Source organism: Penicillium manginii, assembly GCF_028828005.1.
Source record: "Penicillium manginii strain IBT 31320 chromosome Unknown utg000008l:1.0-3226943.0:1.0-3228205.0, whole genome shotgun sequence".
Lineage (NCBI taxonomy): Eukaryota > Fungi > Ascomycota > Eurotiomycetes > Eurotiales > Aspergillaceae > Penicillium > Penicillium manginii.
Genome location: NW_026643109.1, coordinates 406,736 through 424,608, shown reverse-complemented (window position 1 = coordinate 424,608; position 17,873 = coordinate 406,736). Strand labels below are relative to the sequence as shown.

The window sequence follows — 17,873 nt, the reverse complement described above, 5'->3', positions numbered from 1 at the left end:
TCCGGGCCGACGTCAATATCTGAGGTCGGATTCACCCCCGATCGGGTTCGGGACCCGTCTATTGCTTCTCAAGGGGAGGGCTCTGGACGAAACCCTTGCCCTCGTAGCCGGGCTTGCTGATGCCGTGGATGGGGTTCATCTTCTCGGCCTGTGGGAAGAAAGAAGGAATGTGTGAGTAAATGCTTGTTCGAGGTTCAAGGTTCGGGGTCTGGGGGTCGAGATTGGTGCGGAGCGACCGCGACCTTTCCCGCTCCCGCTTCCGAGGCAAGAGAGTACGTACCTTGGCGTATTCGTTGGAGGCCTCCTGCCACTCCTTGGACATGGTCTTGGGCTGGGGCTTGGCGAAGAGGTGGATGGCGTAGAAGAGGGCGAAGGAGACGAGGGTGAGCTGGGTGACCTTGAAGAAGATCTTCCAGCCCTCACCCTTGGGGGCCTGGGCGCGGGGACCGTGGGGACCGAAGGCAATCCAGTAGGCTAAAGAGAGGTAGAAGAGGCCATGTTAGTGGGATTGGACATGGATATAAAAGGACAGAGACAGAGGCATTGGATGAGATCCGGGAGAGGAGGGGGTAGTCAAATTTAGCCCTCGGATGTCGCAGGGTAGTGAGAAAAGCGGGTGCAACGACAAATAAATTGCAGCAAAAGACAATACGTACCAGCCTTCTTCTCCTGGAGGGTCATCTGGTGCCAGTCGACCTTCATGCGGTCACGGAGCGACATCCACAGGTCGGCCTGCTCCTGAGGGGGCATGCCCTCCCAGCGCTTCTCGATGCTGGCGATGGTAGGGTTGGCAATGGCGTGCTCGGAAGCAAAGCGAGCCTGGATGGCGTTCACAGAGGCAATTGGGCCGGCGCGGATGGCAGCCGGGCTGCGAGGAGCAGCGCGAGCGATGGAGCGAAGAAACATTGTGCGGCAGGTGGGAGGTGGTGGCACCACGTCGAAATCGAGTTAATTGATGAGGATGGTTGAAGAAGGAGACCGTGACCAGCAAAGTCCGGAACCGCGAGTCGAATCGACTGGGGGAGAGAGTGGAGGGGTGGGTGGTGGAGGGATATGGAGAAGGACTGAAGTTGTTCTTGGTCGTTTGGGAAAGTCGAGGTTTCCGGCTTAGCGTCGTTCGCAGTTTGGCCGCCCTCTGATTGGCTACTCTCCGCCACGTCCGGTTGGCCGCCAGTGAGAAGCATCATCATTCTCATCATACGATATATGCCACATGCAGCCTAGGAAAATTGCTAATCATAGGTAATTGGGGCTACTATTTTACTTGGATTTTTCCAGTCAATATGTCCTACCTTATTTTACCATTCTACCCTAGCCACCCTTTGTCCACCCGGCACAGCGGCTCGGCTTTTACTACCACCAGCCACACGACAACCTTGCAATTGGAAAGGTATAGGATGTCAAATCGAAATTGCCATTTCCCGAGTACTATCTACAGGTCCCAGGGGCATTTCCCTTTTTTTTAGAAAATTCGTGCCAATCGTGCCCTACCACGCAAAACCTGCACACATCTATCCAGGGAAGACGCTGGATTCAATCTCGCACACTCAACACCAGCAATCACAACAGCAACGGAAGTGACCTCTCCAAAGGGAGAAATGATGAGGTGGGTAGAAATTGTATCGACCGAGTTCATAGGGAAAGGAAACATGCCAAGTCGTAACGGTCTTTGCATTGCAACTAGGAGGAAGAAAAAAGAAGAGGGAGGAGAACGGTGTGCAGAGAAGGTTATGGATTGATCGTGCCGTGGTGCCTCCGAGGGTATTTTATTCCCTATCGATCACGCGGCCCGGACCCAGCCGGCGTTCATAATCTATTTAGCCTTGCCACCGCTGGCCTCGGCGAGGATAGTGCTCCACTCGATCTCAGACAGGTCGTCGGCGTGGATGGAGTTGGCAACGTTCAGGGCGTTCTTGAGGACCTCACGGGTGCTGGCGTACACCATGGATTGCTGAGAAAGGGAAATAATTAGCAAGCACTCTCTCTTGGCCTGATCCATAAAGTGTAGGACACTAGGTAAGTCAATTTCGTGGGATTTAAACATACGCGAGTGGGGGCCTCTTGGGGAACCCAGGAAATGAAGATGATCTTGCTTCTGTAGTTTCCAATGGTATCAGCGGGGGTGTTTCTCATCCGGCTGCAGGGGGATATATATAGGAGGAACATACCGCTTGCCCTCACCACCGCCGAGGTCGTACTCGACGTCATAGGTAGCGTAACGGGGAGCGGGCTTGTCGTTGGAGTCGCGGGAGGAGGCCAGCTTCTCACGGAAGACCTCGTAGTCGGGTGACTCGCTCTTCTCTTCGACAACAATCTGCTTCATGTCGTCGGAGATCTTGTAGATGACGTACTTGACCTTGCGGCTCATGCGCAGTTCGTTGAATGCGTCAACGCAGTCATCGTGGACGGAGACACTGTAGATCGAATATCAACATGGGAGGAGTCGGGGGGGGGAGGGGAAGAGCTTGGATTGGAACCGTACCCAGATGCGAGCTGCGAAAGAATTTGCGTTAGTATATTTGAATACAATGCATAACAAGGATTGGGAATGATACGAACCGACATGATTGCTTCTGTAGATGAGAGATGAGGAAAAGGGGGACGACCGGTCGCCTAGGCTGAAGGCACAACGATGTCAGCGGGTGGGCCTCCAGAGGAAGTAACTCCATGGCGAGTGGGATAAATTCCCGACGGCGCTCATGACTAGAGTATCGGAGAAAACTTACAAAGGAGTAAAGACAAGGAAAATGGAGGATGGATGGGGGAGTGATGGAGGAGGCGGAGGGGTTGTTGCCCAGGTGTTGCGATAGTGGGGGATGCTGCACGTGATGCTGGCACACCTAGAGCGGGCAATAAACAAAGGGCCGGGGTAAAATATAACTTGAAGAGAAATTTACACTTAGAGAAGAGAAGATGGAAGAATCTAATGCTGATTATACAGTTCTATTTATTGGGGAGATTTATTATTGCCTGTCAGGCATCCATCTAATCGTGACAACAAATTCCCAGCTCTGATTCTGTCCCGCCACGCCCAAAGGTACTTGACAGCTACTTTGAACTAGTACTATAAGTACTATAAAGTAAGCACAAGTGTGAATTCCCAGATATGCGGCACCGGCAGCAAGTGGAGGATCACACTACTTGGTAAATCTGCATGACATGCTTTTATGTACATGAAATCCACAATTTCTACCTGATGTTCATGTAGGGAGTACAAGGCGAGGGTCTGCAGTCTAAATTTGGAAGCAAGCCCAACCATGGAACACTCCGCCGACACGTCAGTGCCTCCGCAATTTACTGTTAGCAAATACACATCCGACTACTATGATATAAACAGCATTCCTTCAAATTTGCTGTCATTCGATTGCAATATCTCAACTTCATAACAATCATGGCATTGAATTCATACTAGGCGTCATAATTAAGAGCCCGCGGCCAGTTCCGATATATCTCCCTAACATCATGAATCTAGCAGCCTAGGCCTTGGGGGCAAATCTGGACCGAGTGCGATCGGCGACAGCCTTCTCATTGAAAATAAAATTGACGCTCTCGTGGGCGACGGTAGCCTCCGCCCACCGCTTGAAGCGCGGGGTTTGCTCCAGCAGTGTAGGCAGCTTAGCACTCACGAGGCCGTGCTCGGGCTTAGCGAATCCCAGCAAGCGGAGCACGAAGGATCCAGTTTGGACCTAGTTTAGGTGAACGATATCAGCATGATGACCAGACAGGTATGAAGAAGTTTGGATAATATCCAAGGGAAAAGAAGAGAGGGGAATGTCAATAACATACCTCGGCCAGGGTAAGCTTCTGGCTCCCTCCAAAGAACGGACCCTTGCCCTCGGTAGAAGCGAGCAGAGGCTCGACCTCCTTCTTCACGGCAGCAAGCACATCCTCAGCGGCAGCATCACGCTCCGCCTCATTGGCAGCGCGCAGACCAGCGAAGAAAGGCGGGAGGACCTTGCTGATAAATGCATCGACGAAGAGAGCAATACGGGCGCGGTAGAGGGCGTTCTCGGCCGGGCCTGAAGGAGGGGAGAGGTGCGAGGGGTGTGCGTCGGCGATGAATTGGGCGACAATGCCGGACTCAATGATGATCTCGCCGTTATATGATAGGCTGGGGACAAGACCGCGCTGGTGACATATAGGTTAGTACATTCGTATATCCTCGTATCAGGACTGGGCGCGGAGAGGGGAGAAGGGAAGGATCCAGAGTTCTTAGACGATGTAACATACGTGGTTCACTTCCAAATACCAGGGCTCGCGGGGGGTATCGAGATCAATGGTGACTTCTTCATATTCGAGCCCGGACTCCTTAAGAGCAATGTGGGCGCGGTGTGCCCATGGGCAGCCGCGGTTGGTATAGAGGATGATCTTGGGGGAAGACATGGCTTTGATCAGGGATGTATTGGGTGTAAAGTCGGAACTGGGATTGGAACCCAGAGAAGGAGGGGAAACGCCATAATTTATGGCATCGCGGAATCCGGTGGAGGGGTGGAGGATTAGTAAAAGCAAACGGGATGCATTAGTAAAAGCAGCAAATGGCGAAATCGATGCCGTGGTCGGTGCCCGCTTAACGCCGAGGCGGATAAGAAATGATGCAGAAATGTGGGGGGAGCCGGCCATCCATGGGACTTTCGTGGTCCACCCCCGGTCTGTCGTGCTACACTGTACTTATGTGCAAAGTATACAGATACCCATTGCTTTTGGACATGGTAGATTGCAAGGTCAACTTTTTCAATGAGATTCGAGTCTAATTATGTACATACATTAATGCGTGCACTAAAGGGTATTCCAATATCCTGGGACTAGAAAGCAATCATCAAATGACCACACGCCGGGCTCGCACATCAGGACAGACCCGATGGCTGACACCGTACATAAGAAGAGAGAACGCGATCAAGGCCAGCCTCGGTTGGGGGGTAGTGGACCTTGCTTCGTAGCGCCAGCGTCCGGTTCCGCTGGAAATAGATCAAAGAGAAGATAAGAAAAAGGTTAAGAAGGAAAGGACGAGATATGCGTCGCCGTAAAATGAAGCGGGGTATATAGAATACGAAGAAAACTGAACACAATCATCCCACCTGCATCGAAGAGGACGGAGGCCAGCCTGGGTGGAAAAAGGATGGGTGAACTCTTCGCGTGAAGCTGGCGCGACGAATGACAATGCTGCACACGCTGTCGTCAAGGCGTAATTTGGCATGAAATCAAGGAGAGAAAAATAAATAGAAAGTTTTCCTTGACTCAAAGCTCATCCTCATCCTCTGATATTCCACCTTCAATGATCTTTCGCCAATGTTGTGGAAGGCAGATGCAGACAAGCGGGAATGCCTTGATTTCGCCGGAGGGTGCTGGCGATGGACCGGGCCGTTGCGAACCGCTAGAGACACCACTGTCGCGCTGCTCCCGATGAATATCGTAGTCCTCTGCCCGCTCGTGGATTCGGACACCAGTGGCCCAGCCATCGTCCCAAATACCAATCACCTTGAGCATCTCACCGCGGTCAAGTTCGAACTCGTCACCTGCCCGGGCAGAGTATGCCCACAGGGCAGCCACCTTGTCACCGGGGTGAATCTCATCTTGGGAATAGTAGTCACGGAAGTATGACAGCTGCTCAGACTGGCCGCTGGTTACAGCTTCTGGAGAAGAGTAAGTGTTCACCGTACCGGAGCGAGGCGAGCTATCGCTCTCCAGTCCAGCCAGAGCGGAGCTGCTCGAAAGCGAGCCATGACGTTTTCCGGTCACAGGGGGAATACTCCTGCTCCTTGACATGGCTCCCGGGCTGGCACCCATTGCGTCAGAGTCGGAAGTATCACTATAGGGGCCCTTAGTACCACCACCTCCAAACATCGACCGCGATGTTCGGGAGTTAGCAGGCGAGGAGCTTGGCATTTCGCGTAAGGCAGACATTCGCGTGACACGGCCTCCAGGAACCATATTAATGTTGGTTGGGCTGTCCGCCTGATGCATAGATGGAGAGCCTCCTTTTCTTTGTGGGTTTGGTTGGTTGAGTGCGGCATCAGTCTGTGATTGCTTACGGCGACGGGTGCGGATGCAAAGCAAAGCCGCCAGGGCCGCCAGAATGGCAGCTGCGACAACAGAACCGATCACAATTCCAGCAATTGCACCCCCAGACAAGCCTTTGTTCGAGTTATTGGCACCAGCTGCCGCAGAGGTAGTCACAATTGGCTGCAGAGTGACAGTTGCGGCCGGGATCGAAACACCCTCGCAGCGGGAGGTGGCATTGGCGCTTACGCAGCATGTGTCGGTCGAATTGGGAGAGCTCGAAGCGCAGTACGTGCAGAGACCGATGGTGTTGGATGAAAAGCCGCAGTTCTTCGATTCGTTGTCGGATCCTTTGATGCAGCTACCGCTGAGAGAGTCGGATGGCGATGAGCAAACGGTGAAATCGGCGCGAATCTGTTTCATATAGTCTTCGTCGGTACCAGAGCAAAGATTTGTGTTGACCATGATTTCTTGTTCGCTGGTGGCCCATAGTGCGCAGGATTCGGCACATAGCGGTTCGGATTTGGAGTCGGACAAGTCACAGTCCGACTTGGAGCTCTGGATGAGGCTGCTGCAGATCACACTGGTGGTGTATTGGCTGTAGTAGTCGTTCATTGCACTGCTGTTCAGGCCTTCGCAGCCCAATACTTGGGAAAAACTACGCGCCTTGGGTTAGCGACACGGGACCCTCATCTCAGTCATTGTTGGCCACACTTACTGTGAAGTAACGTAAGTTCCCTGAACGTAATCGCTCAGGGATTGATCGAAAGAAGTCAAATTAGAAACATTCTCTAGCCATGGGCTGTGGTTATTGAATTAGCGCGTCCGATTAGACCCCATTTCAGAGTGAGAATTTGATCTGGTTGACTCACAAGTCCGCATATTGGCTCGAATTAGTCGATACCGAAGCGCTACTCCAGGCAGGACAGGCAGTTGACTCCGATAGAGAAAGACATGAGTTCGCCATGTCGGGTGAAAAGGACCCTCAATGGTCCACGCGCGATCCGAGGAATGTGGGCGTGGTGGAATGTGTCAAGTATGGTCGAGAGCGGGTGATTATACGAATCGCATGTCGGGGTCGAATTTTTCTCAGCTGGAATATTTCGGAGGGAAAAAAGGGTCGACCACAGGCCGTGGAGTAGCGTCAAGCTCGAAAGGAAAGGAAGAAAAAGGCGCGAAGAGAAAGGCAGAGAAAGGCAGGATAAACGAATGACTTTCGGGTGGACAAATGCCGTGGACCCGCAGGAAGGAAAGATCGAGCACCCCGGAGGCGCCTTCACGATCAGATTGAATCGAGGAAGAATTGAAGAGAATGGATGACCAATCGAGAGAGGAAGAGGAGAAGAGACAAATGCTAAATGTGAAGAGTGAGGTGTGAGGTGTGTGGTGTGTGACTTGTGGAGTCGGAGTGGGCTGGGGGGGACCCGATTTCCCAGGGGTGAGACGAACTTGAACTTGGCTGCGAACCACCCGTGCCTGAAAGAGAGGCTGGACCTGCAACCTGGAAGCTACGGCAGAGAACTGGGTTACTACAACAAAAAGGGGCCGAGCCCAACGGTGTTTCTAAGCCGTGCCTGCCTAAGCCTCTTTAGTGAGTTGGCGTGTTTCATCCTCCACTCACCAGCCTGGCTGAGGACCCATCGACGATCGCTATCACCCACCCGCGCAAAGTTTGGATTCGATTTTGGATCTGTATTCTGTACAGTACTGTACGGAGTACGGAGAGGGCGGAGTACAGATCCCTCGGTCCTCTCAACGCAGCCACCGGGAACCCTTCGCCTTGCATACCTGCGCGAAATGATGTGAGCTATCCGCGAGGGGTGATGCAGATGTCACCGAAACCGAGTCTGCACGGCTGATCCCGGCGCAGAACGGGTACCAGTGAATGCAGTCTGCAGAGAGAGAAGTATTGGAATCCCATTGCTCATATGATTGATAGTGTATGTCGTAGTACTCCGTATATCCCTAGATATAAACACTGTGTGAGTAAATACAGATGTAGTGAAGTATACTTAGATACTCCATAATGATCCGTGGTTGTTGATGTATCACATGATCAACGTCATCTGATCTGGGAACAGGCTGCCACTACCACCAACTACCACTGCAATTGTCATCTACATGGCCGTCACCATTTACTCCGTACACTTTCATGTTCATATGTTCCCTGGAGAATTCACCTTCCTTGCGATACATACAATCTCCCACGTCCATTAACTTTCTTCTCGTTCTCGAACCTGCTCATCCACCCACACACTTGCCCTCCTGCAGGTGATAGAGCGCAATCTCACTCCCCCTTCCGTCTGGCGCCATGTGTAGCTCCGATGTCTTCCTGGCCGTGCTGGCCATTCTATTCCCTCCTATTGCTGGTAAGTCCACTCCGATGAGGGTGAGGGTCTATCCCCTTACTATCTTCCGATAAATCCATACCACTATAGGAACGCTAACCATTCTCGCACCCCCATCAGTCTGGATCAAGGCGGGGATCTGCACTGCCGACTCCATCATCAATATCGCCCTCTGTCTACTAGGCTACGTCCCCGGTCTCATTCATGCCTGGTACATTATCCTCAAATATCCCGATCCCGATTATGACAACGCCTACGAGCCCATCCCTGGTGGCTCCAGCCAGCGTCGTGACTTGGAAAATGGCCGCGTGACCTACTACTATGTTTCAAACCCGCCTCTCCAGCACCCCTCCCAGCAGCGAAGCTACGGTGCGACCCAGCAACCTCCTTCCAACTCGAATGCCCCCTCCGGTAACCAGCCATCTGGTAACAAGGCCCCCAATCACCCGCAAGAAGGTGCTGCAGGCAGCAGTGGACAAAATGCCCCGCCAACATACGCAGAAGCCGTGAGGGGCGACAACAAGATTCAGACCCAGGATTAAACTACGAACTGAACTGGCTATGATACAGCTATCGTGGTCTCAACCTAAGTCCAATCTTTCTTCCAGGTGCACGCCACTTGGACTCATCTCATCGTAAGCGCACCCGGGCGGATCCTTTATGACTTTGACGAGAATATGTTTTTTGTAGTTTTTATTATTTTTCTCATTGCTGTCTTATCAAGAAGCTGGTTCGGAGTCGGCTCCTTTCCCATTCCACTCAATCTCGTTATTGTCTGGGTATTCTTTCCGTTATCCGGAGGCTCGTTCTTCTCTGGGGCTGTCCAATAGTAGTTATGATCGGTCAAGATGGAACTCGTCGAAATAATGGATACCTTGATAATGAATCAATATATTCTGTTTCTATGAATCCTGGCAACGTACTATACGCTCGAAGAAACTTGAAGCTTCAAGTAGCTCCTAGTAGGGGGCATGTTGGCCGTCGGAGTCAACTTCAAAGGTTGGAACATGGAGCATCCGAGAGTCTTGGAGATATATACGACCAACCTCCGGTAGTAGTACTCGTATTTGTATCGGGAGAAGTAGGGCCAACACCGGCCCACGGAAAGCCTTGTTAGGTGAGTTGTTAACTGCAAAAACCTTGGAACAAAACAAAGAAATCAGGTTCATAAATACAAAGAAGAATCATTCAATAGTATGCGTACCTAGGACCATACCTTAAGCTGCCAGTACGGATGTTGATAGCGGACATCAGATAAGCGGCCGACTCAACCCGCTCCGACAAGTCCAGCTCCTCTTCCGCATCGGGACGTGAACTCCAACTCCTCAACCACCCCTCCTGGAGGCCCCTCATACCGGCCATGCAGTCCATGCCATTACTGCTTCGGCAATCCATCCGCTCAACTCTACAGCTCACCCGCGCAACATCCAGACCATTACAAGCAAAATTCCGACCGACACCGCCAAGCTCTTTTCCCGCCCCGACACGGAACTTCTCAATCTGCCTCCAATGCCGGTTCCGCCGCCAGTCGGAACTATACTCAGCATACGATGATAAAGGGAAGCCAGTCAATGATGCGGAAAGACTGCACCAGGCTTTAAAGGAGGCTTCCTCGGACGCGGTTCCCGTCCCGGAGACTGGGACCGTTGAAAAGGAACCTCCGCTCGATACTTCTGCGGTGGAGGTCGATCGTGCTGCGGAGCAGGGGGCGCCTCAGGAGGTTGAGAAGGAGTCGATTTACAGGACGGAGTCCGAGCATGCAAAAAGCCAGGGTACAGATGCCGGTGGTGTTCGGAGTGGCGGACTCCCGTCGTATCTGGAGAGTCGTCGGTCACAGATGTCGAAGCAGTTCACAACTATGATGGATAATATTCAATCCAATGTTTTTGTGGCTGGACAGCGTCTCAACGATCTGACTGGCTACTCTGGGATCGAAGCCTTGAAGAACGAAATTCACAGCCAAGGTACGAGCTACAAATATCTCCAAAACAGATCGCATATCGAGATTCTAAAGCTGACTTCTTCTTGATCCATATAGAGGAACGACTCCGATCCGCCAGATCAAACGTTCGGAAAGCCAAGGACGAGTACTCCGCCGCTATTACCCGCCGCTCGACCTCCCAGCGCGAAGTCAATGAGCTTCTCCAGCGCAAACACGCCTGGTCCCCAACAGACCTGGAGCGATTCACCCTTCTCTACCGAAACGACCACACCAACGAGGTTGCCGAGGCAGAAACGCAAGAAGCCCTCTCCGCCGCCGAGCGCGAGGCCGAAGAAGCGGCCGCTTCATTGAGCAAGAGCATTCTATCCCGCTACCACGAGGAACAGGTTTGGTCTGATAAGATCCGCCGCATGAGTACCTGGGGAACATGGGGTCTTATGGGAGTCAACGTCCTGCTATTCCTGATCTTCCAGATTGCCGTGGAGCCATGGCGCCGGCGCCGACTAGTCAAGGGCTTTGAGGATAAGGTTGTTGAGGCTATTGAAAAGGAGAAGGCGTTAATTCGCTCCGAGATTGCCGAAGGCACTACCCCGGCCTTTGCTGCCCTGGCCTCGGCTACACCCGAACAGGTTGACTCTGCGATCGAATCTTCTATCTCTACCCTTGAGGCCTCCACCGAGGAACCGGCGAAGCCAGCAGTGGAGAGTAGTAGCACAGCCGAGATCGTGTCTGAGACACCGCTCCCGACTCCCGCCGAGTCTCTATACTCCTACATCTCTAATATCTCCTCCTCGCCCCTCTCACTTCAATACTGGCAGACCGCTTATGATGAGCTTTTCAGCGAACGAGTCGTTTCTACTTCACAGCGCGATTTTACCGTTGTTGCTATTCAGAGTGCCGCGGCCGGCGCGGCCGTGATGGGCGTGGTTTTGTTTTTGTTCGATTTCCGGTAAAGGGCCCTTGGATTTGATTGTACATGGCGGACGGAGAAGGAAAGAGATCTTGTCGGATGTTGTGCATCTTGGATCTCACGCCTGATATCGAGGCTTTGCTACGTATCACCTGACTAATCGGTCAATATAAATGTACAGATGAAGAGATAGAATTATTCGGGTCATCAGAACCCCGTGTACCATTATAAAAAAAGAAATTCCTATCACTGAAGTACTCGCTATACCGAGGGGATCGGTACTAGTCGCCACCTTCCCCGTCCAATCTTACAGAGAGTCTAGATAGTACCTAGCAAAGGCGAGAATGTGGATAACAAAGGAAATGTCATGACTAGGCAATACACTGGCAAATATAGAACACAAGGTATGTACTGTACTCAAGGAGACACCCAGGTGAGGCGGAACAGCCGGAGCAGAGGGTTCTCCAAAAAAGAGACAATCCGTAGATCAATGGAGGCGAGGACTGAGGACCAAGGACCAAGGACAACAGTGTAAAAGGTATGAAAGAGGCTCATTTTTTGTCCATAATTAAACACGGTCTCTTTAATCTTGACACGACACACACGGCCCGCTCTGTCTAAAACACAAGGGATAAAAGGAAAAGGAAAAGAAAAGAGAATCACAAGCACATACACAAAGACACGATTGAAATGTCTTTACCCAACCAACCAACCAAATCACTGGTCTAACAAGAGATCATTTTCCGACGCACAGAAGAAGTTCGGTTTCCAGGCGTTCTGTTTATGATGAGGAATTGTTGTTCGGGCGATCCGTTTATCCGATGACGAGGGTCTCGTCCTCGGGGAAGCTGTAGGCGGGAACCTCGAGGTTCAGAGGGGCGGGGCCCTTGCGAATACGACCGGAGATATCGTAGTGGGAGCCGTGGCAGGGGCAGAACCAGCCGCCGAAGTCACCGGCCTCACCGATGGGCACACAACCCAAGTGGGTGCAGACACCCAGCATGACCAGCCACTCGGGGCGCTGGGCGCGGTCCTCATCACGCTGAGGGTCACGGAGACCCTCCCACTTGATCTCGCGGGCCTCGTCGATCTCACCCTGGGTACGGTGACGGATGAAAACGGGCTTACCACGCCACTTGATGATGACCTGTTGATGGTATTAGAGAGATTTGAAGGACGAGGCGAGACGAGACAGAAGTCCCCGGAGTGTGGGGGAGGAGGAAAACACATACGTTCTTGCCCTCGGGGATGGCACCGAGAGAGATCTCAACCTTGGCCTGGGCCAGGACGTCGGCGGAGGCGGACATGTTGACGAGGAAATCTGTAAGTGAAATACGCGGTCAGTCACGATGTTCCCATATCTCACCACCCTGTGCGTATAATATCCCCAGATATCGTCATTCTCGATCAACTCCTTCCTTCTCTTCTTCCATAGTCGTTCATTGCATCCATCCATCTCATTTGCACCGGGAATCAAGTAAAGGTAAAAGGGAACGTACCCTGAACGGTGGCCTTGGCACCGACGGCGGTAGCCAGACCCATGGTGCCAGCCATGAAGTAGGAGAAGACCTGGTTGGAGCGGGGGCTGTTCTTGGACTGGTATTTGCTGAAGTTGGGGATCTTCAGAGTCGAGCCACGCTCGTTGGCGGTGGCGAAGGGGCTCTCGAAGGAGGCCTTCGCATCGGCAACTCCCCTCCGCTGCTGGCAGGAGGTGACGGCGGCGCGGGAGGTGGGCAGCTGCTGGCGGGCGCAAGTGCGCAGCAGAGTGCTGGAAGCGGAGGAGAGCGACATGGTGAATTGACCACGAAGGGTATGTCCGCAATTGGGGGAGTGGGTGGTTGCGAGTGGGTAGGGGGAGTAGGAGGTGGATGAAGTCGGAAGTGAAGTTGGAGCCAGAGCTTTCGCTAGCGATCGGAATCACGCGGCCTGTCATTGGCTGAGCGGGTCGCCGTCACCTTGCCGGGTACTTTAGGTACTACAGTACATTGCTAGAGTTGATATATTACTTAAATCAGAGTATGTATACATACTAGTACTTCTGTGAAGTATGTTCTACTAATTCACTATTATTGTTCATGTCCAATTTCTTTTCATCTCATTATCCTGCGTGGTATCACACTGGTATCTACAGTAGCCGCTCCCGAGACGACCCGGCAATTCAAAAAAACACCCCAAAAACAGCCCCGAAATTCCAGATAACTCCAATGCAAAAGGAGGCTAACGCAGCAAATCCTTTTGATGTATGCAAAGAATAATCCCCTTTCCTCCATCCGAGGCTCCCTCAATCCCTCATCTCAACATCCGCGTCCTGAGCGGTCGACCTCCGGGCTTCGACTGTCCGGTCCGCAATCAACGCGCTCACAGGCACGATCGGTGTTCGTGGGACTGTCGGGGACGAGGCCGTTGATTCCTTCGCCTGGGTAGTATTCTTCTCGGGAGTCGAGCCATTTGCCTTGGCTGGTGCCGCACCTGTTCCATTCAGTGTGCGTTGACCCTTCTCCATCTCGGTGGCTTCCTTGGCCTTCTTCTCTTTGAATTGTTTGTAGGTCGTAGTCTTGGGAATGACATCGGAGAGGAATTCAAGGTTGTCGGTATGGGAGACTGCGCTTGCTATATAGAGTATTGATATTAGCTTGACCCATTCTAATACGCACCGCGATGCCGCGAGTAACTAGACTACCCACCAAGGTCTTTGTATTGAACGGTCTTGCGCGGTTTCCGTTCGGACTTGACCACGTTATGACCTTGCTCAGCGAGGTGCTTGATGAACATCTCCTATGAATGGTGTCAGTAAATCATGATGGGAGATTGTATGGCGAAAGAGGCAATCGGGAGCGTACAGTAGCCATAGCAATGACAAAAGTCGCGTTACTGGAGCATTGCACAATATCCTCATCTAGTTGAATAATTTTCTTGATCCGAGAGACTAGACAATGGTTAGCCACGCTCGGTCTTGTCCTTTAGATGTTTCGTTTTCCCATAAACGTACTTGGCAGAGCGCTCTGGCCGGTGATCTCCTCCGAGTCGGCAGCATTCTTTGAAGACATGACGGAATAATGTGATGGAATCAACGGCCGGAAAATCCAAAATGAAAGATTGCAAGTAGCACGGAGTATCACGAATCTTCGAGGCGATATGGCGAAAGTACGCGAGGGTAAACGCGTCCAAGTTCCAAAGTTGCTCCAGCGCGGTCCAAGTCAGTCGCAATCTTATCTCAGCAGCCTCCCCCGGTTATCGATTAACCTGGCTACCTTTCCTAAAGCTGTTCCTCCCATCGCAATTGCTTCTCACCTCGTCGCTGACTCCCTTTCGACATTTAGTGACTTTTTTCGAATAGCTGAGAATTTTGGGAATTGAACCACGTCAATCCTCGGCCACAACCTTTGCGATTCTCCCCCATCGCGGCGGGAGAGCATCATCGACTACCAAGCCTTTTAAGCTCGACTATGCTGATATAACCGCCCCGCTTGATGTTATGACCTCGTTACGCCCCTCCCCGACCTCACTGCGGTCGCCTTCTATCTTGTCAGAGCGCCGCGATCTGCGCAGACTATCTGGTCGATCTCTCTCCTCCCAGAGGTCCCCTATTCGTGAAACAGCTCCCGAGCCCCAACCCACCGCGATCACAGAGGAAATCAGTGAGATCAAGCGCTATGAGGATTTTACAACTATCGATTGGGTCCAAGATGCAGTCTATGAGCAGAATCATCGCCGAGCAAAGCGACGGAACGGTGGTGGCTTTTGGGACCAAGAAGGGATCTTTGGTTGGCGTCGCAAGGTGATCGAGTCCTACGATGCGGGCCAGGCCTGGCTTGTAGTGACCCTCGTGGGGATGGCGATTGGATTGAACTCGGCCCTATTGAATATTATCACTGAGTGGTTGTCCGATATCAAATTGGGCCATTGTACCACAGCATTCTATCTCAATGAGCAGTTCTGCTGCTGGGGCGCTGAAGGAGGTACGTGGCAAGATTCGAGATCGTCCTCACTGGGTCTACATTTCTAACTTGGAGCTTTCAAAGGTTGTCCTGAATGGAAACACTGGACTGGTTTCTGGTTGATAAATTACATCATTTATTTCTTCTTCGCGGTAAGATACCAGTCTGCCAGAAGAAAAAGATGGGATGACACGGCGTGGCTAACTTTTCTCCTAGGTATTACTTGCTTTTATTGCAGCAGTTCTGGTCAAAACATTTGCTCCATATGCTGCTGGCTCTGGTATTTCAGAGATCAAATGCATCATTGCTGGCTTTGTCATGAAGGGGTTCCTTGGAGCATGGACTCTCCTGATTAAGTCGATTGCCTTGCCACTAGCCATTGCATCCGGTCTCTCCGTTGGAAAAGAGGGACCTAGCGTCCATTTCGCCGTGTGTACAGGAAATGTCATCTCTCGATGGTTCGGCAAATACAAGCAAAGTGCTTCAAAAACAAGAGAAATCTTGACCGCGTCAGCGGCTGCTGGTGTGGCCGTCGCTTTTGGCAGTCCCATTGGAGGTGTGCTTTTTTCACTTGAGGTGTGTTTAGCAACAGTTCTACATTCATAGTGATTGGGGCTAACAACTGCGTAGGAAATGGCCAATTATTTCCCACTCAAGACTCTATGGCGAAGCTATTTTTGTGCTCTGGTTGCAACGAGTGTCCTAGCGGTATGTTATGTTCATACATTCTCTAGGTCATCACCACTGACCTCATCAGGCCTTGAACCCCTTTCGAACCGGACAACTGGTCATGTTCCAGGTCGAATATGATCGCACGTGGCACTTTTTCGAGTTGATCTTCTTTGTATTCCTAGGAGTGTTCGGCGGTTTGTATGGCGCTCTTGTCATCAAATGGAATCTCCGGGTAGCAGCTTTCCGGAAAAAGTATCTCGGCAAATACCCAATCTCGGAGTCCGTCTTTCTCGCCGCGGTTACTGCAATTCTCTGCTATCCCAACATCTTCCTCAAGATCAACATGACAGAGATGATGGAGATTCTCTTCCGTGAATGCAAGGCAGGGCATGACTACCACGGGCTTTGCGAGTAAGAACCCATTAGCTGTTGCATATGGAAAACTATACTAACCCTTCCTCTAGGAAAGAGAATCGTCTGGTCATGGTACTTTCATTGGCTGTTGCTACTATTCTACGTACTGGCCTGGTCATCATCTCGTATGGATGTAAGGTACCGGCAGGTATTTTCGTCCCCTCAATGGCCATCGGTGCGTCCTTTGGTCGCATGGTGGGGATTATAGTGCAGGCACTATATGAACACTTCCCCAACTCCGCCTTCTTTGCATCATGCGAACCTGATGTCCCCTGTATCACGCCAGGAACATATGCCTTCCTGGGTGCAGCAGCGGCTCTCAGTGGCATCATGCATCTCACAATCTCAGTCACTGTCATCATGTTTGAGCTCACAGGTGCTTTGACTTACATCTTGCCGACTATGGTATGTCTTTAGTCTATTCAGAAGAGGACTACCGCTAACATTATTTTACACAGATCGTCGTGGGCGTAACCAAAGCCGTTGGCGACCGATTTGGAAACGGAGGCATCGCAGATCGAATGATCTGGTTTAACGGTTTCCCATTCCTGGACAATAAGGAAGACCACGTCTTCAACGTCCCAGTCTCGCACGCAATGACAACTGACCCGCTCACCCTCCCCGCATCCGACTTCCCCGTCCGTGAAGCAGAGCACCTCTTAAGCGACAACAAGTTCCAAGGATTCCCGATCGTAGAGGACCGCAGCAATAAAATGCTCGTCGGCTACATCGGACGCACGGAACTCCGCTACGCCATTGACCGCGCACGAAGTGACGGTCTCCTCTCGCCCCGGGCCCGATGCGTCTTTACCAAAGAAGCCGCCGATGCATTAGTCGCTCGGCGGGCTTCCGCATCAGAGCGTTCCCAATCCCTCGCACCGGAAACTTTTGACGCGATCCAGACGAGTGTGGGTGCTGGATTCGTTGATTTCTCCAGCTATGTCGACCACACCCCATTGAGTGTCCATCCGCGTCTCCCTCTTGAAACTGTCATGGAAATCTTCAAGAAGATGGGCCCGCGGGTTATTCTCGTTGAACACCGTGGTCGTCTCACTGGCCTGGTCACAGTCAAGGATTGCCTGAAATACCAGTTCAAGGTCGAGGCCGAGGAGCACGCGCTTGCGGCTACTACAGCGTCAGAGTTCTCTTCTGCGCCACTAGGAGGTCATTTAAATGCTCCCGCTTCAGAACCCTTGGAAGAGCGTATCTGGCGGATCATCCAGAAAGCCGTTGGATTTGTGTCTGGCTCGTCGCGTGCTAGTCGTCCCGTGCGGCTGGGCGAACGGGATCGCGCTGGACAACCGGAATCCCCAGGGATTCTGGATGGGACGGAAGATGACGGTTTCGTCGAATTGGAGGAGAGAGAGGGACGGCCTGGTCGTCCTTAGGACTGTAACAATTATGTGGACATAGGCGGATAGATGCATTATATAAAGCGTTGCTCGTGAAATTCATTCCGACTACTACAAATACTACTAGTGGTATATTTCAATTTTGGGAAAGGGTATTCTGGTCCCTTTCCATGCCCAGGTGTATTAAGCCAGTTGAAATAGCTTGAACTCTCCATCCATGGATCCTAGGGGTCTGGTTCCTCGGGGTGATTGATAGTGGGACAAGATAGACTTCCAAGGTCGTACAAGTGCACGATGCTT

At 51.9% G+C, this 17,873-nt stretch overlaps 9 protein-coding genes across 9 annotated transcripts; 3 read left to right on the top strand and 6 right to left on the bottom strand.

The window, feature by feature from the left end:
- Window positions 1-58: 58 nt before the first annotated feature.
- On the bottom strand, window positions 59-906 carry N7533_010803 (cytochrome c oxidase subunit IV family protein; the record flags this gene model as incomplete). Its single annotated transcript, XM_057107453.1, has 3 exons — window positions 59-148; window positions 281-474; window positions 657-906. 3 exons carry the CDS (start codon window positions 904-906, stop codon window positions 59-61), a joined length of 534 nt encoding a protein of 177 aa, XP_056954831.1.
- A 907-nt stretch (window positions 907-1,813) lies between these two features.
- N7533_010802 (actin-binding ADF family protein) lies at window positions 1,814-2,565 on the bottom strand (the record flags this gene model as incomplete). Its single annotated transcript, XM_057107452.1, has 5 exons — window positions 1,814-1,990; window positions 2,047-2,095; window positions 2,169-2,414; window positions 2,483-2,493; window positions 2,560-2,565. 5 exons carry the CDS (start codon window positions 2,563-2,565, stop codon window positions 1,814-1,816), a joined length of 489 nt encoding a protein of 162 aa, XP_056954830.1.
- A 911-nt stretch (window positions 2,566-3,476) lies between these two features.
- N7533_010801 (glutathione S-transferase family protein) lies at window positions 3,477-4,383 on the bottom strand (the record flags this gene model as incomplete). Its single annotated transcript, XM_057107451.1, has 3 exons — window positions 3,477-3,686; window positions 3,787-4,128; window positions 4,231-4,383. 3 exons carry the CDS (start codon window positions 4,381-4,383, stop codon window positions 3,477-3,479), a joined length of 705 nt encoding a protein of 234 aa, XP_056954829.1.
- An 852-nt stretch (window positions 4,384-5,235) lies between these two features.
- Window positions 5,236-6,964, bottom strand: N7533_010800 (SH3 domain protein; the record flags this gene model as incomplete). The annotated part of the gene is made up of 3 exons (XM_057107450.1): window positions 5,236-6,655; window positions 6,716-6,799; window positions 6,870-6,964. 3 exons carry the CDS (start codon window positions 6,962-6,964, stop codon window positions 5,236-5,238), a joined length of 1,599 nt encoding a protein of 532 aa, XP_056954828.1.
- A 1,344-nt stretch (window positions 6,965-8,308) lies between these two features.
- Window positions 8,309-8,887, top strand: N7533_010799 (putative stress response RCI peptide; the record flags this gene model as incomplete). The annotated part of the gene is made up of 2 exons (XM_057107449.1): window positions 8,309-8,366; window positions 8,466-8,887. The coding sequence occupies 2 exons, from the start codon at window positions 8,309-8,311 to the stop codon at window positions 8,885-8,887; spliced, it is 480 nt and encodes a 159-aa protein (XP_056954827.1).
- A 749-nt stretch (window positions 8,888-9,636) lies between these two features.
- Window positions 9,637-11,240, top strand: she9 (putative mitochondrion biogenesis protein (She9); the record flags this gene model as incomplete). Its single annotated transcript, XM_057107448.1, has 2 exons — window positions 9,637-10,309; window positions 10,384-11,240. Coding segments are annotated over 2 exons (1,530 nt in total), but the record flags the coding sequence as incomplete, so codon positions are not given.
- A 771-nt stretch (window positions 11,241-12,011) lies between these two features.
- Window positions 12,012-12,988, bottom strand: rip1 (ubiquinol--cytochrome-c reductase catalytic subunit RIP1; the record flags this gene model as incomplete). The annotated part of the gene is made up of 3 exons (XM_057107447.1): window positions 12,012-12,344; window positions 12,430-12,518; window positions 12,697-12,988. 3 exons carry the CDS (start codon window positions 12,986-12,988, stop codon window positions 12,012-12,014), a joined length of 714 nt encoding a protein of 237 aa, XP_056954825.1.
- A 490-nt stretch (window positions 12,989-13,478) lies between these two features.
- Window positions 13,479-14,244, bottom strand: N7533_010796 (histone-fold domain-containing protein; the record flags this gene model as incomplete). Its single annotated transcript, XM_057107446.1, has 4 exons — window positions 13,479-13,807; window positions 13,882-13,972; window positions 14,038-14,123; window positions 14,187-14,244. The coding sequence occupies 4 exons, from the start codon at window positions 14,242-14,244 to the stop codon at window positions 13,479-13,481; spliced, it is 564 nt and encodes a 187-aa protein (XP_056954824.1).
- An 88-nt stretch (window positions 14,245-14,332) lies between these two features.
- N7533_010795 (uncharacterized protein) lies at window positions 14,333-17,609 on the top strand (the record flags this gene model as incomplete). The annotated part of the gene is made up of 8 exons (XM_057107445.1): window positions 14,333-14,461; window positions 14,535-15,156; window positions 15,220-15,287; window positions 15,352-15,711; window positions 15,766-15,843; window positions 15,893-16,218; window positions 16,272-16,626; window positions 16,680-17,609. 8 exons carry the CDS (start codon window positions 14,333-14,335, stop codon window positions 17,607-17,609), a joined length of 2,868 nt encoding a protein of 955 aa, XP_056954823.1.
- Window positions 17,610-17,873: the final 264 nt, after the last annotated feature.